The following is a 17,982-nucleotide window of genomic DNA, read 5'->3' as shown; positions in this document are numbered from 1 at the left end:
ACTTATACAAAGTAAGTAGATCCTTACACCAGAATGAGGAATCTCCATAACTTAAACAAAGTTAGGTCACTTATTACAAAACACAATTTACTTTAGATTTATTAGGATATCTATTGTCAAGCAAAGTCCTCAATTTACCAGAGAGTTATTAGGATATTTATGGTCCAGTGAAGTCACCCATTTACTAGAAATTTATTAAAATATATATGGTTCAGTAAATAACCATTTACTATGGATTTATTGGTATATTTATGGTCTTGTTAAGCTGTCGATTTACTTATTTAGATATCTACGGTCTGGAGGGTGACGTTGTTTATGTATACGTATCTGTAAGGGGACAGGGGGGGGGGGGGGGGGGAGATGTCTGCACTACACCCTCCCACTAAGGTACTTGTGCCCACTACATAACATTCCCTGGCTTTATCCTAAGGGTTTGCCTGTAGAGAGAAAACGTGATAAATAGGCTCAAATATTTAATAGTCTAACATAATTTCAAGACTTCACAGTAATATGGCAGAAAATTATGCTTTTTTGACACTTCAGTTGCAAAGATTAGTTGCGAAAGGTCTACACGTTTTTTTGATTGCCAGTGTTAACCTGTAAGGAGGCTGATCTGTGTAGGAGTTTTATGTGTGTAAAAATCTGGATTTATAAACTACGGCCCTCTTATCAGTAGCACAGATAGATTTAAGAGCAGTTTGGTGAACTTCAAGACATTTTGGATTAGGTTTTTGTACCTGACCCTTTTTCCCTGTGATTTTTGTATACTTTCCTGTGTTGGAGACTTTTATCAAATTCCTCTTGCAAAGATGACGAGGATGATTGAGGAATTAGCAACCATTAGACCAAATTTGTTAGATCAGGTTTGCTTTGACCCTTTTTCTTTAGATTTGTTTTTGCATGTGGTGAGGTTTTATCAAAAGCTGACGTAACTACAAGTTGAGTAAATCACCAAATTAGCCATGATTAGGGTAAGTTTGGAAGATGCATTTTGATTACGGCGTGGCGGTAACCTATATCGTAGACATGAAAAGGAGCAGTATCTTGATACAACTTGTTTTGTTAAAGCGACAGAACAAGTCGTTTTATTCAAATGTAAATTTGAATTTTCAAATAATTCTATTCTAAATAAAGATATTTTGTTTTTTGACGAGTTTATTATTTTATATCTGAAATGTTAAACTTTTAAGAGAGTTTCTTTATTTAAAGTAATATTCAACGATTCAAGCTATCAAGACATAAGATTGAAGATGTCTGTAGAATAGCATACAGAATTAAATACAGTTATTCAATCTGGACTACCGAGCTACAGGAGTAAATGAAATATGAAAATCAGTGTTACGATTCAAATCTAGATGAAAAGGATGTTTTTTGGGTCATTAATGAAAATGTTTTGTTGTCACTTTCTTAGTCTGAAATGTTTCTAACAGTAAAAATATACTGGAAAAGACATTCCTTAAAATTATTTCACCACATCATTAACAAAGTCTGCATACGTCCGCTCCATCAATGCCTACCCTATAGTCTATAAATACTTTTCCATCGATTATTACCCTAATCAAAATGAAAAATAAAATAAAATATAATTTTGAAACATCATCAATTGATTATTTTTTTGTCTCAATAGGATTAAATGGGGAAGAAATTGCTAGGAAAGATTAAGAAATTTAATATTATTATGACATTAGTTTTTTTCTTCAAATATCCAGGCCTACAGCTATAAAGCATGCTATTCGTCTCTGTCTAACAGCGAGGGGATGGGAAACAAAGTTATCAGGTGGGGCACAAGGATCGGCATACAGAAAAATGCTAAATGAATTTGTCTGGTAATGAAAAATTCAACTCACCCCCCAACTTGAAAAGGAGATCAGAGGATTGGGCTACGGGGGATGAATACTTGACATAAGAAATAAATAAATCTTGTATGGCCCCTTGTAATGTGGGGATTAGGAGCGGAGACATGAGAAGAAGTTACATTTTATCACCAATGTGGGTTATTTAGTATTAGGCCCAACAGACGGTTTTCACTTGTGATGTTAACGACGGATTAATTAATACCGTGATCAGTGGTGTTAGCGTAAATCGGTTGATATCGGGAAGACTGTTTCTGAGGATTTTATTACGTTTTATATCATTCTTGTATTTTAACATTTTCTTTTGAGTGTTACAACAGTAATTCAAAACATTTCTCAATTTAGAAATTTAACTTTTTCATATTTTGAATATTTTTCATTTAATAAGATTTGCCGTTTTCATCTCTTTTGTAGTGTAAAACATCATTGATTGAAATAGATTACTGAGTTTGTGAAGCCAGGACATAAATTTATCCTTCAAATTGAATTTCTGATCTAGAACCGTCTCCAAACATATTGAAAATAAGTAAATCATAATCAGATTTAGTGAACTAATGTTTTCATGTGATTATTTTCATCTGTAAACGATAAAAATTACTTTGAAAACTCGAGTGGGTTACAACACACTCTTTTATATATATTTTGTCACATGAATATGTAACTAATACCTTTGGTTTACATAGATATACATGTACAAAAAGTTGTTAAAAATTAACTGTCAATGTGATAGTAGAAATAGACTTAAAACAAAACTTGGATGACTATATCTCACTATTACTTTTGCCCACCTTGGGGTCCTCAGGTGATTTTTCAGGTGTAATTGTAAAATTGCCTGAAGATTCCCAAGATGAGCAAAAGAACCAGCGAGAAAAAGTCATGTACAAATATAGAAGGTTTAATCATCACACCATACGTAGAAACACACTCTTAGTGTAAGGTATAGGGTCACGTGACATTGGTACAGAACATGGGCCCAATGTAATGGGGGTCAGTATTAATTTTAATGCCTCTACTTGGAATCAAACTCAGGACCACTGGTCTACAAGTTTGACATTCTAATGATTAAATTAAAGAGAATTTCTCTTGTTGGGTTACTAAAGCAGCTAGCATTTTACCAAGGTGACGGTGGAGGCTTGAACAAAACAGGCGAGATTATTACAGGACAAATACGGATCACACAGGAGAAGGGAGACAATTTCACCGTGTACAGTGTATGATAATAGGGACCTGTTAATCTGTTGATCCCCACCACAGAACAACAGCTGCTACACTTCACAGATAACTCGGCAGGCTTGAAAGTATATTTAAAATTCAATTTTGAATGATCAAGTTTGCGTCTTCTTTTTTTGGCGTTTATTTATCATTGTTTTAATTCCTAACTTTCAATTTGAGTTTTGATTTTGATACTTCTTTTTATTTCTCTGTCAATTTTTTGGATGTAATTAAATATTTAATTAAGTTGACAATGCTAAATGGATGGTAGGTGGTTGTCAGATAGCAGAGCGACACCGGGAGATTTAAGCCACAGGTTGCATCATAGCATTAACATAGGATAACACTCAGCAGGTGGGAAGTGTGATTATAGTACAATGGTATCCCTGTTTCTTAATTATAATTACAGAATCTAATTTAGACCTATTTCATAAAGCGTTGTTAGTTTCATTTTCGTTTATAACTATAATATTTGTTGAAGTTTATATACAGTATTATATAGTAAAAATATTTCATTCCTGTAGTTGACTGTTCAAAAAGTCATGTTAACCCTTTCACTCCTATGCAATTGAAGTAGACTTTACCTTGCAATAATCTGGATGAGTCCATTATGGTCTACAGTGGTGAAAGCTTTCTTACATTAAAAAAAATGTGAGTTTAAAAAAAGGATTGTAACATATTCTTAAAAAAATTGGGTTCCGTATTACAAATGTTTGTACCAAACAACATGCAGCAGGTGCATGCTATGTCAGGCAATACCCATTATTATCAGGCTTCTGTTTACAACCCAGCACCTGGACACCATTACTGTACCACTGTGGAGGAGGACCTCAGCCATTGACGTGAGGCCAACTTGTAAGGATGAGCCGAACATAAATTGCTGATCTAGAATATTTTTTTAACGAACAAGTTACACATATAAGGATTCAAAATCATTATCTTAGAGAAGGAATACAAAAACTGTAACAAATTGAAGACATTTTCAAAAACTGTTTCTCTGACATTTATTGTCTGATCCATCATTTTACAGAATGAGATGTTAAATTGTGGGTAGGGGAATAATAAGTTCTACAGCTTAGCTGACAGGACTTAATCCGGAGATGTGACCTTCCAGGTATTTTAAAGGGATTATATCTGCTTGAATAAGAAGTATCGAAGGACCTCGGAGAAATCCAATTGTCAGGTCTATGTTGACTGTTGCTGGCCAAGAGATAAATGCACAGCGAAGGGGTGGAGACTTTGTAATTAAGTCTGGTATTCCTTCACGGATGCTTTGTTAGAAAAAAGATCTGATTTTCAGCAGTCAAATGTAATCGTGATTTTGTTCTGCACGTTGAGGACCCCCACCGTGGTTATACATAGGCTACAGTGATCCGACGTGTACATGTCCTATACACTGTTATGATGAGGGACCTTACACCAGGCGTGTACATGTCCCATACACTGTAATGATGAGGGACCTTACACCAGGTGTGTAAATGTCCTATACACTGTTATGATGAGGGACCTTACACCAGGCGTGTACATGTTCTATACACTGTAATGATGAGGGACCTTACACCAGGTGTGTAAATGTCCTATACACTGTTATGATGAGGGACCTTACACCAGGCGTGTACATGTCCAATACACTGTAATGTGTAGGGACCTTACCCCAGGCGTGTACATGTCCTATACACTGTAATGACGAGGGACCTTACACCAGGCGTGTACATGTCCTATACACTGTAATGTGTAGGGACCTTACCCCAGGCGTGTACATGTCCTATACACTGTAATGTTGAGGGACCTAATTACACCAGGCACTTCTTCACCAGGCTTTCATCAGTGTTAGGAGTAGATTTTTTTCAAAAATGGTTGCAAAATGATCTGTAACTATTCTTCATATATCATTACCTATTTGAAGAATACATAATTCTCAAGATATTAACAAAATATAAACTGTTCTTTTACAAATCAATAGCTTGATGCTGTAGTGGTGGCTCAAACACTTAATGGCCAGTATCTTTTACTGTAATCCAACAGTAATCATAGATTCATCAATTACTGATTTCTGTTTTTAAAATTTCCACTTTCTCTATTGTCTTTAAGTTCAGTGTATTTCAGCCCTATTCTGTAAGTTTCCTCATGTTTTCCATTACAAACAATACATTTCTTTAATGGTGTAGATGAAGTTGTATGATTTATCTTGAAATTTCTGCATTTTCAACGGACTGTGGTGTACATTTATTGTGTTACGTTGGTAAAGCTTTAAAATTTGTTTCATAACTGAGGTTCGTGCTTCTTGCCAAGTAACGAGTTGCCTGTGAATTCTGCTTTTCTTCCAAACTAATTATAAAATTAAAATCTCCATACTTTGGCACAAGTAGGAAAGTTAAGCCTGGCATCATGTATTTGTGATTTTAAAGTATAAAATTTAATTATATCGTCTGAATTCTTAAAACCTTTTTCTTAAACTATTTAAAAGAATCTTCTTTATTGAACTGCCATCTTACTACTTCTAAAATATCCCAATCCCAAAAGTTTGATCACGAAATGATTGGATGATTTTTCCGTATCCACGGTTAATTACCGGCATATTCTAGTTATTACATTGAAATTTAATTTAAACTTACTATTTGGATCAAAGCAGCGGTGTATAACATTGAACTTTGATGTGTTGAACTACGAACTTGTTACAGGAGGAAAACATGTAAAACTGCTGCATTACTTAACTCATTCACCCCTACATTTTTCAAATGGATTCACCAAGTCTATGATTTAGTAAGGTTCAAATATGAATTTAGGGGTGAATGGGTTAACATGATGTCTTGATGTGCCTGTAAACATAGGTTCGAAGGCTGGGATCAAGAACAGTTTCTTACCGCTGCTGTTACAAAACATTATTTTACCATCTCATTTTCCAGTTTGTACGAACTAAAATATTTTAACTATTAATCATCACAAGTATATTGCTTGTCCAGTTGTCCTGTTGTAAAATTTGGTTAATACAAATGTTTCCAGGGTTCTTTACATATGGAAAGTTTAATAAAAGGTGTATGTATTCAATGAATCTCGGTCTTAATCAGTCAGTAAAGTGGGCCCAGGCCCCATTCTTCTTACCCAAGGTGTTTTCATGTCACACTATTGTTTTCTAGTGAACATACCACTGATCAGGGGGAAATTACACTAGAACAACATAATGAGTTAGAAGTTGTATTCAATTAGGATGATCAAACTTGTGGTACTCTACCGTAATTATAAGATGAAAATGATACTAGAGACAGCAAGTAAACTCCATATTTGATGTAGTGTGGGATATGTTGAGCTGATATACGCACTTTCAAATATATTCATTTCCAAAAACATTTTGAAGTACTTAGACATATCCCATTACAGTACTGAAATGTACAGGCATAAATTTGATAGGTTTTTAAGTTTTTTGGCAAACTTTAAAACATTTGAACATTTTACTGGGTAGCAGTGATTTGAACATTTTACTGGGTAGCAGTGATTTGAACATTTTACTGGGTAGCAGTGATTTGAACATTTTACTGGGTAGCAGTGATTTGAACATTTTACTGGGTAGCAGTGATTTGAACATTTTACTGGGTAGCAGTGATTTGAACATTTTACTGGGTAGCAGTGATTTGAACATTTTACTGGGTAGCAGTGATTTGAACATTTTACTGGGTAGCAGTGATTTGAACATTTTACTGGGTAGCAGTGATTTGAACATTTTACTGGGTAGCAGTGATTTGAACATTTTACTGGGTAGCAGTGATTTGAACATTTTACTGGGTAGCAGTGATTTGAAGGTTATACAATAGTTAACGGTAGAAGATGAAGCGTTAACTTATATTGCGTCACTCCTCCGAGAATTATAACGACTTGCTATATATCCCAAATCAGGATTGGATCAAACACAGATCTGGCCACTGGTGGCGAAAACCTCCCTCTAAGTGGTGTAAAATTAAAGCCTTACCCAACAGCCATAATTTACAAGATAACATTTCATCTTTTCACGACTCAATTTGTTGCGAGATTTAGTTTTTAAACCTTCGTAAATATTGGCATTTTATTTTGCTATGTTAAACGCAGTGCTGAGTCTGACTAGGGTAATCGTGAGGGATATCATTTCAGCGGGAAAAAAAGATTACCGTACACATAGGAACGTGACGGGGATAAAACGTGGATTACTTCTTATCGAAATCATTCCTAGGGGTTTATAGGAGGATTTGTAATCTCTTTTGCCGAAGAGTTCAGATGTAAAGGGGATTAAGATGGTAGAAATGTGTAACAATCCATTTCTTTGTATGTTTTTTTCATGTGGAAGAGTGCATATTGTCGTGGAAATGGTTAGGGGTAAACGTTGTGTACACTGGGGTAGCATAGGAGTTGTATGTCAAACTACTGTATAACCGCAAACTTCCACAGTTGTGTACAGAGGTTTTATTTCACTTTCTATAAAAGGATAAAATTGGACTGTTTTATACTATATAATTACGATGTATCTGTAAGTTTAGTGATGGGAAGATTTTGGTTAAGAATTAGAGAATATTTTATGCTGTTTGTTTATTGATATATTAGTTATTAGGAAATCAACTTATTTGATATAGATATCCCAAACAGAAAGAAAATTAAGGTCGCATGTCATCAGTCTAGTCCCCTAAATAATTTCAATTTTAGGAAATTATTTCATTTTGTCATATTGATGGAATAAAAACATCATCATATGATCATTTGAGTACAAATCTGATCAGCTTTGTTCTCCTTATAGACAGAACTATCTGTCAAAACCCATTAAGTAAGGTGATACATATCTTATGAATACCGTGTTATGCAGTGCCATAAAGCCATCACATACATTATGTTTATGTAACGTCTGTAATATCACTCCGGAAATGACGTCACAATCGAATAGGAACAATCAATGTGTACGTCACGTCATTGTGAAGCGGATAAGTTTTCATTGTTTCAGAGGCGGCCAAGTGCAAAATATTCGTTCAGATCACAATTATACAGTTTACTTTGTTTAATATGATAAAAAGAATCTGTCATTAATTTCCCTTCATATTAAATTTATGATACTCGTTTTGGATTTTTCATATTTGCTCGCCAGAGGCTTGCAAACATGAAAAATCCAGAACTTGTATCATAAATCTAATATGAAGGGAAACGAATGACAGATCCTGTATTTACATGTAGATCAGTCAAAGAAATCTATATTGATATATCTATCACCAAGATTTAACCTTAACAAAACTATACAAACGGTCTACAGTTTTAGATTGAACAAGGCCAGAATTCTTTTACAACATCTTCATCCAATTTTTTATTTAATTAACATAATTTATTTCCCCTCTGATGTTTATAAGTGGTCGAGACGTCCTATATGATATATATTTTAATTAACCTAATCAGTGCCAAGCGGAAATATTCAACCAAGACTCTCCTCAACAGATGCATTAAGAATTATGCACTGGGAAAAATATGATAATTGTAGAAGTGGGAATCAAAAACTGATTCCGTAATATAAGTTTAAAGATGAAGAAACTAAGCACCTAGAATTAGAAATTATTCACTAAAATTATGTGAAAAAGCATGAGAAACTCCAAATGACATATGGAAAACATAGAATTACGGGATAGACCCACTTGAGTAATTACGGCCGAGATGTTAGTTATTGTGTGTTTCGGTATACGGACGGGTAGTGAAGTTTAGATTGGAGTTAAATTGTCACTTATATGAAGCGGTTTGTACCTTGTATTGGACCGGTATCTCGCACATTGATCTGTTAATGAACAGAATATTCTGGAGGGTTTGCTAAAGGATGGGGAGGGTAACGGATGGGGAGGGAAGAAATGGGAGAAGGTGATGTCTGTGTGTGGTTTTTTGAAAGATTCGACAGAAGATGCAATGATTTATTTTTTTAATTTATGCTTCCTGTTTTGTCATTATTCTTAAATAAATCCCCAGTAGATTAATTATGAGTTTATTAGCACAAGCCTGATCACTCTATCATGTGTAGGAAGTTGCTGGTCATATTAAAAAGTCCTAGTCAAAAATATTTTCCTGGTATTAAACATTATTATAATGATTAAGTTCTAACGTCATAAAATCCGTTTTTCAGACCATGATCATGAGCAGTCATGAGAAACTAAAAGTATCCAAAGGAATGGTGTAATATCGAAAATTTGATAGATTTTAATTTTATAAAAAAAAAAATGTACAAGATTTTTGAAATTAAACTTACGTAAGATTCTATACCCATACGCACATATTAATCTTTAAAAAGAAAATTTATGGCTTGAAATTTAAGACCATTTTGTGTGAAATTTATAAATATATTAAAATAAAGATATTTGTCTAAATTCTTGGATAATAAAATGATTATTTTAAGAATTGATACATCAAATTGTCACTGTAATTTTTAGTAAAAATACATTTCTCGGTTATTGCTTGCCACAGTATGGAGAAATATTTGATTGATTTGTCTTTCTGGTTTGTTTGTTTTTTTGACAAAAGATATGATTGTCAAATTTCTTTTTGATTGACATTACCAAATTTTATTAAAGCATTGAAATGTATTTAATGGTTTCAAAATTATGTATGTTCCAGGTACAAAGTCGTTACCTGTGCATTGCATCATTGAGCAAACAACAGGGGTCGTGACCTTTGACACCCCGGAGTGTGGCTCCAACAGTTCCGTGGAGCTGGATTCCTACGCGATACTTCCCAGTACCACCCTTTTCGGCGAAGTTGTGAGGACCGCACTTATCAAACTGGGATACAACCCCTCAGAGGCCATCAGTGCTAAAGGTAACCACGGAAACCCTCGCCAATAGTTAATCCCTTAAATACAGTAAATTACTTTATTGTAGTGAAGTGGACGTCAAACCACTCAAACAAAGTCAATTACTTTATCAGATACTGTTAAATGTCTTAGTTTTGCGAGGTTAAATTTTACAGTTTTTGTTTCAAGAACAAATTTTAAGGGTTTTAATTTTGTGCAACACCATAAATAAATACTAATCTTTGTTCTTCTATAAGGACTAAGTTCAAAGAGTACATATTTTGTCTGTTATTTCCAGGTGTTGTTTTTTTTGTAAAAACATAATCTCGGTGAAGTGTGTATTATAAGTACCTGTATAGTATAGGTACTAGATATTTGATCAATAATTTTCTAGAATGTAAAATATAAGATCTTGTTATATTTCTTCAGACACACTATTGTTATTTAAACATTCTTGAAGGATGGTCATAAAAATAAGTAGCCAGAAAAGTTAATTTATTTGAATGTGTTTGTTTCAACACCTGTGCTAAGTAACACATATTTCTACAGACGATTATTTTACGCTCCAATCTATACTCTTAAAACCTGTAACACAGTCGAAACAAAGTAGAATATTCAGAAAGTTCAATAAAAAAAATTTGATCATTGAATTACTTTCTTTTTAAAAACAATGGGTTTTTTTGTGTGTTTTTTCAATAAATGAAATTTAAAAGGAGAAGTGTTGATGGACTGTCAGGACTTATCAATGATAATGATACTGAGAAAATAAATGAATTATATAAAATGTTAAATGAAACTTTCAGTAGCATTTCAGAATATGTAGAAACAACAGATCATAGATAAATTGGTCTTTCCTCAGCTCTGCAATCTGAACGCTTTCTAGAAATGGATATTTGAAATAGAACACAATGTTTCCAATATCGTCGTTAACTTTGAATGAAATGGAAAGTGAACGCATCCATATATATAAAGTCGGGCTGAAAATGACTAGATTTTATACACAAGTGGAATTCAATCAGAAATGTTACTGGCACGTATACCAAACATAAGTGTTCAGGTTTAGACACTCAATGGGAGAAAGCTAGACGGCCTTACACATGGATGAGAAATATTGGTAAATCGCAAACTGGATCACTTTTAAATTGAGTAGGAGAAACTGGAATATTAAATATTGAGGAAAAACATTAGTAAATCAATGCTTTGATCGTTTTCGTTATTTTTGACATTTGTGCATCAGAGAAGAAACTCTTGTGTTTAAATATTCATCACCAATTTGGCTAAATGGCTTCTTTGATCAGCTGTTTAGTTCTGGTATAAAACATTAAGATATTAAAGCTCTGACAAGAAATTTTGTAATCAAGGTTTTGATCAAGCTCAAATATTTTTCATGCGTCTTAACGGGATTGATGATTGGTAAAACGTAATTTCCATCGATGTTGTTTACCCACAAACAGGTGCAGTACAAATCAAGAACTGGCGACCTTTGACCTTCGAAGTTATCACTGATGACGAAAAAGCAACACTGGAAGATATTTGGGGAGAACTGACACAGGTGGCGACACTGCGGATACGCCTCAGCAGGTATCAATCAATAGTTCCAAGGTCAAACAGTCAATTGTACAAAGTCCTGATTATTTCAGACACTGAACTATAAGAAAAAAGAAACCATTTATGACAAACTCAAACCCTTCAGAAATAAACTCAAACTTGTCGGAACAAAATCTTGATAAAAACCTTTGTTTATTTATTCTTTTGTCTGAATTAATCATACGGATTGATCAACACTTTTATCCTGTTTTTATAAACTTAAATAGCAAACAGTAATACATTTCTGTTGAATCTAACACATTGTTTTTATTTTGTGGAATTCCTCATCCATAAAATAAATGGAAAGTTATGTTTATGAAACATCCTTGATCAACCATTATATAACCATGACATCCCCAGGGGAGACAACCTTCACTGACACAATATTGTATATAAAAAGATAATATTGTTTTGTATCCTTTCAACCAGCATATCTTAATACATTATTATTATGAAGAAAGTTACTTTCGCTTCCTTTCAACTCTCATCAAAATAAAAACCGTTTGGATTGAAATTGAATGTCAACCATTTTAAAATAAAGTGTGTTTTCCAGTTGTTGTGTGGGTATTTTCTATAATACTAAATACAGATACCAAGTAGCTTGTAGTTCCGATTTTTAAACGACATGCGCCAATTTTGGTTTGCACTTTCCAGCCAATCAAAGTTGAGCTCTACCGACGAAGTGAAGAGTAAATTACTACAACTTCTCCTTACCCAATCACACGGGCTCCTCCTCACATCCGGCTGTCCCATAGAAAAGGTGAGTTACTTCCTTTCTGTTGTAAACTTCTGACATATTTATGGGTTTCGCTGTATGTAAACTTCTGTCATATTTATGGGTTTCGATGTATGTAAACTTCTGTCATATTTATGGGTTTCGATGTATGTAAACTTCTGTCATATTTTTGGGTTTTGCTGTATGTAAACTTTTGTCATATTTATCGGTTTCGCTGTATGTAAACTTCTGTCATATTTATGGGTTTCGCTGTATGTAAATTTCTGTCATATTAATAACTTCTGTCATATTTATGGGTTTCGCTGTATGTAAACTTTATTTTTCTTTTATAACAAATATGAAACAACTTTTTTCAACTTGTATTTATAAAACCTTGTTGGCCCGAATGGAAACACACAGGGGTCATAACTTGTATACTTTGCAGTGTTCATCATTTGTTAATATTAAAAATTGTGGTATGTTTAACACTAAAAAAAAATCAAAAAAAATCTGCACTTTTAGATGCTAAATGTATGAGGTACCTTGAAAGTATATGTTTTGTTTCTCCTAGCTTTACAGTACATCGGGTATTTAAACCATCCCTTACTATGATTTTGTTATACTTTCTTTGTCGTTGCAGTCTCTGCTCTCCTCCATTACCAAGGGTGACACACTGTCTAGTCTTCCGCATGATGTGCGCTGTGCGTTTGACAAGTGGTATGATGAACAAGTAGAGAAAGCCAAAAAGTCTCAGGAGCAGAATGGGGCACCTGAAGATCTACGCTCTCCCGAAAAGGCTCTCAATGGCACCATCAATGGCACTGTAGCTGCCCACGAGAATCACTTCAGCAACAGCCCAGCCAATCACAGCCCTCCACTCACCTCACTTACGGGTCTGAATCACGGCAAGACTAGGATGCGCACATCTTTCGATCCTGAGCATGAAATTCCCCGTCTCCAGAAATGGTTTGCAGAGTGCCAGCACCCTACAAGAGAGCAAATGATTCGGTTTCTCGAAGAGTTGAATAAACTGGAATCTCGCAAAGGAAGACGTCCATTAGATCTCACCAATATAATCTACTGGTTCAAAAACGCTCGAGCAGCTCATCGTCGGGCTTCTAGAAACTTTGATGATAACTCTTTTGAAATGGAGGAGGGATTGGAGAACAGTCCCGTTACAATTGATCGTAATGTTCCCTACTTGCCCAATAAAAATGCTGTGTATATTGTCCCCTACCCTTACCACGGTCCCTTCATGTCACATGACTCGTCACATGACCAGTCCAAAGAGCCATGTGACCTGTCCCAATCCCGAAGGCCAGTCTCTAGTCCAGATATTAAGAAGGAGAAAGACTTATGTGACAGCAAGTCAGATAGTGCAGATGAGGAAGTGGAGGCCATGGACACCATGGAAACGCATCAAGAAAAGTCTCCAGTCAGCATTAAGGAGGAGACACCAGATTTAGGAGATGGTGAGTGTGTGACAGATCTCATTAAAGGGGTCAAGGACGATGTAGATCGAATAAGCATGGGGGAGCGTGAGGCACCACAATCCAACGGCATGCACATGTCTGACTCGGAAGATGACGATGACATGGAGTCAGATTATGAGGAACAATCAAACGAGGATTCAGAATCTAGTCATAAACTTTCATCTCTATCCTACAATAAGGACTTCTCAGAGGCGGACTACCTCAGCAACCATATATCAAGGATGCCGACAACCCCAACAAGTGGCCTCCACCAGCCCCTACACATCCCCCACTTTCCCCACCCCCTGGCCATGCACTACTTTCCGATGAATACTCACTTCATGGCACAGCAGTCTGCTGCTGCAAGACTTCAACATCATCAGCACCAGCAACAACAGCAATCGCAGCATCCTCATCACAAAGCAAGCCCAGGAAATGCTCACCGTAAACGGCGCACGCGAGTCTTCATTGATCCCATGACAGAGATCCCGAAACTTGAGAAGTGGTTTACAGAAGACACACACCCATCGTCGTACATGATTGATAAATACTGCGAGGACCTTAATCGCTCCGATTATAGGCAAAAGTTTCCAAAACTAGAGCCAAAAAATGTTCAGCTGTGGTTTAAGAACCACCGAGCTAAAGTCAAACGCATGAGAGTTACCTCTCATTTAGACTGACTTATGTTATTGACCTTGTTATTGAATGTAATGACCTCTGACCCCAGTTTTGATTGGCCAGACAAATCCAGCTTGCTCGGTTGTTTTCTGTTGGCTTGTATAATGTGCTGACCTCAGCTTTCGCAGACCATTTTATATTAGTGCTGTTTGACTTCACATCTTCTTCAGAATGAAAAAATTTATTTTGAAATCTAAAATCAGCCTTCCTTAAGTGTTAAGGTTGTTTTTCATCTTAAGATTTAATGTAAAGTTCCTGATAAAGTTTATAGGTTTGATTTTTTAACTTAATAACTGTGTAAGATTTGAAAACAGTGGTGGTGAACAGAGCTTATATAATTTGGTTTGTTTTTAACTGAGACTATTCATGTATATAATGGATTTCATGTTGTTTTGTCTCATGATTTGACCAAAGGGGGAGAGTTCTCTCCCTTTTTAATTGTTTTTTATGTTTATTTGTCTGTTACATTAACAAATTCAACATTTGGAAAGTGTTTGTACTGTGATAATATTTTTGTATTTATATTTTCTGAATCTGAAATGGCAATATGATGCAAGATATCACAAGATTGACAGCAAGTCCTTTTCTGATAAGCATTATGTAAACTAACTGGGGCTGTCGCATTCTGATCAGCATTACGCAACTTACTGGGAAAGTACGAGGACAGTTTTCTTATCAAGTTTAACACTACCTTAATATGCCAATCAAATGTTCACTTCTTGTTCATTGAATCGACTTATACATTACTTTAGAGTATGGGTTGTATCATATGTAGTTATCAAATAGCTCTCATAGAATAAATGGTATTAGTTACTTTTAAACAGGCCAATAAATATAATTCTACTCAATTTCCGTACATTTTGTGAAATATTTTGTAACATTACTGATTACTGATTTGAACTATTGATTATTACAATCATTTTCCTTGGTTTTTCTCTTTTTCCTTCAATATGTTTATCCTTTGTTGACTAAAAATTAACAATAATGAAGAAAAAACAGCATAAAGCTCTGAAGATATGAATATGATGATAGCTATTTTTTTTTAAATATTTTCTTGTGTAGATGAATATCATGCTATTGAACATTCGTAGATTAAGTTATGATCTCTGATAGTGTTCATTCAGCAAATCCAGCATTAGGCACGTTACCAAGTGTTAACAACTCATAAAGTGTAAATAAAATATCAGATTACCTCCCCTTCATGTAAAATATATTTAAAACATTTAATTGCAATAAAATATTTACAAAAGAATTTACGAACTTTTGAAGTTTTCACAACTTATAAAATCCTTTTCTAGAATAAAGGTTGATGGACTTTTGAAATTGTGTATTCAGTAAACACATATAAATTATGATATGGTATCACTTAGTGTTTCTAAGGTTACATTAAGGTACACAACATTTTTTGTGAAAAATCAACATTTTAATGTTTCATTGGTAAATCACATTCTTAAAGCAAGTTTATGTATTAAGTTCTATTATTTAACCTTTATCAGTTATTATTTCCTATATTATGTGACATTTGCTAAATGTGAACTTGCAAAGGTAACTGGTGGGGATTTTTTTCCAAAGGGAGGTAATCTGGTAACCACCAATTTGCCTAAGGGGAATTAATCTTTCCATGGAAACTATATAAGCTATGTTAACAAACAGCATTCCCAAATGATCGTTTATTGAACAGAATTATTTTATATACAACATTTCTTCTCATTTTATTTGACCTGCACTTACGTTTTTAGTAGCTTGATTTGTTAAGATTTTTTTGTCGTTTTGTATCTTGACATGGTAATTACCTAAATGTTCTATTGCTTGTAGGATTTGTCTGGTTTTGACTAGAGGAAAACTTTCCAATTCTCTCCAGTGTACACTATTGTTATGATTTCTCCTATTTCAAGGAACTGTTATGATCCATCAATGGAAATTCAAAACAAGCTAATTAAGGAAGTTGGAAAAACAAGAGATGACATTTGGAATGTAATTGGTTAAGACTCATAAATAAATAAAAACTGTCCATATTCCATACTTTTAGATGAAAAATCATTATTCTGCATGCACAATATGATATACTGTTATTGATATCGTTTCATTTATTGGTCAAGCCATTAAGATAGAATCATCTGTATGAAAGTTTTGAACCATTTTTAATGAAGTAGAAATCATTCTAGTTAAATAACAATATCATACATTGTAGAGAATTGCTTGTTTATGATAACTGGTTGTGTGTTATTTAACTCATTCACCCCTGAAGACGCATTTTAACTCTTCCAATTCAAAAGTTTGAATAGTTCATTATAATTTTTTAGGGGTGATTGAGTTAACACTAAAAAGCCATACCAACAGAGACAGATACAGCTTTTACCTTGTGGTACTTTTGGGTTGTTTCTATATATGGATGACCTCTAACCTTTTCATGGAGGTCAAATTGACCCTTTTTTCAAATTTAATAAAATGAATATGCATTATATTGTTTAATCTCAGGTGTAAAAATTAATGACATCATCGTAAAATGTTTGAAATGTTTTTATGAAGGCATGGAAGAATGTCATTGATGAATAATGTGTACATTAGTAGCTGATTCAGTCTTTGAAATAATTTATGAATAAGATACTTTTTTGCGATGAGCATTATTAACAGAACTGTACATAGCGGCGACCTCTATACCTCATTGTCATTATCCAAGAATTACAGCGGAGTCGATGTTTGTTCTACAGACATTGATATCATCGTCCCTTTACAGTAATTCAGCTTCCTAGTCACAATACGCCTCTCTTTCTTCCCCTTATCGTTAAAACAACAGTACATGTTTCAAACAGATTGCTGCTATATGCAGTGTTTGGTATTGTTAAGAGTTCAAATGTTCATACACATATGTTGTTAATGACCAGGAATTTTTGTTCTGTTAAAATTCACATTATTCAGTTGATGTCATTTTATGTAAGAATCAGCCCAAAGTATACACTTATAAATACAGATTTACCTCATAGCTACCACAATGAGTTCCCCACGTATTGTCACAATGCACCGCCACTGCCAGACGAAAGTAGTGTTCAACAGACGTGGAATGTTTTTCTGCAAATATTTCTTTCAGTAGCAGATTTGTACATGAAAAAATATATATATACCATGTTTAAAAATGTGAAATTCAAAACAATGTTTCAGCTTTGTATATTTATAGTATTGTTATATTGAGGTTAACCCTTTCACCACTATAGACCATAATGGACTTCTTCAGATCAATGCATGGAAGAGTTTATTAAAGTCACACAGGGTGAAAGGGTTAAGCTAAACATGTCCTAGTAACACATACAGAATGATTACAACAAATTATAAGACAGATACTGTGATGATTCTAACGATTGCCCCAGTCATTTACATTGACCTACCTCAAATTTCAGAAACATGATATGATAGAAATCTTTTGAAACTATAAAGTGATTTTGGCGATAAGGTGCACAAAGAAATCGTTAAGAAAATAAGGTGCAGGGAACCTTGTGAACTGTTGGAGATAAGGGAGGTGGTAATGGAGGTTTTACTGTATAGTGTATGGTGTATCACAATAAGGTACCATCTAACTTAATGTCGCATGACAAGCTGGGACCAGTGAAAAGTCTCTTTAAAGTTTAACCAATTCCTTGTGATCTGTAGGCTGGACTGGCGCACCTTGGTACCAGTACTAAAACATTTATCATA

General features: G+C 34.4%; 1 protein-coding gene across 1 annotated transcript in view; it reads left to right on the top strand.

Moving 5' to 3' along the window:
* LOC110458008 (mucin-12-like) overlaps nt 1-17,452 on the top strand; it is a 51,666-nt gene extending 34,214 nt beyond the window's left edge. Inside the window, exons 3-6 of the mRNA XM_021509533.1 lie at nt 9,666-9,866; nt 11,295-11,421; nt 12,082-12,187; nt 12,783-17,452. Coding sequence (XP_021365208.1) covers nt 9,666-9,866; nt 11,295-11,421; nt 12,082-12,187; nt 12,783-14,294 — 1,946 coding nt within the window. The 3' untranslated portion in view covers nt 14,295-17,452. The remainder of the gene's footprint in view (nt 1-9,665; nt 9,867-11,294; nt 11,422-12,081; nt 12,188-12,782) is intronic.
* Nucleotides 17,453-17,982: the final 530 nt, after the last annotated feature.

The sequence above is a fragment of the Mizuhopecten yessoensis genome, unplaced genomic scaffold (assembly GCF_002113885.1).
Source record: "Mizuhopecten yessoensis strain PY_sf001 unplaced genomic scaffold, ASM211388v2 scaffold9399, whole genome shotgun sequence".
In the NCBI taxonomy this organism is placed as follows: Eukaryota; Metazoa; Mollusca; class Bivalvia; order Pectinida; family Pectinidae; genus Mizuhopecten; species Mizuhopecten yessoensis.
Note: the sequence above shows the minus strand (reverse complement) of the source record. Positions and strands in the feature narration are given on the sequence as shown.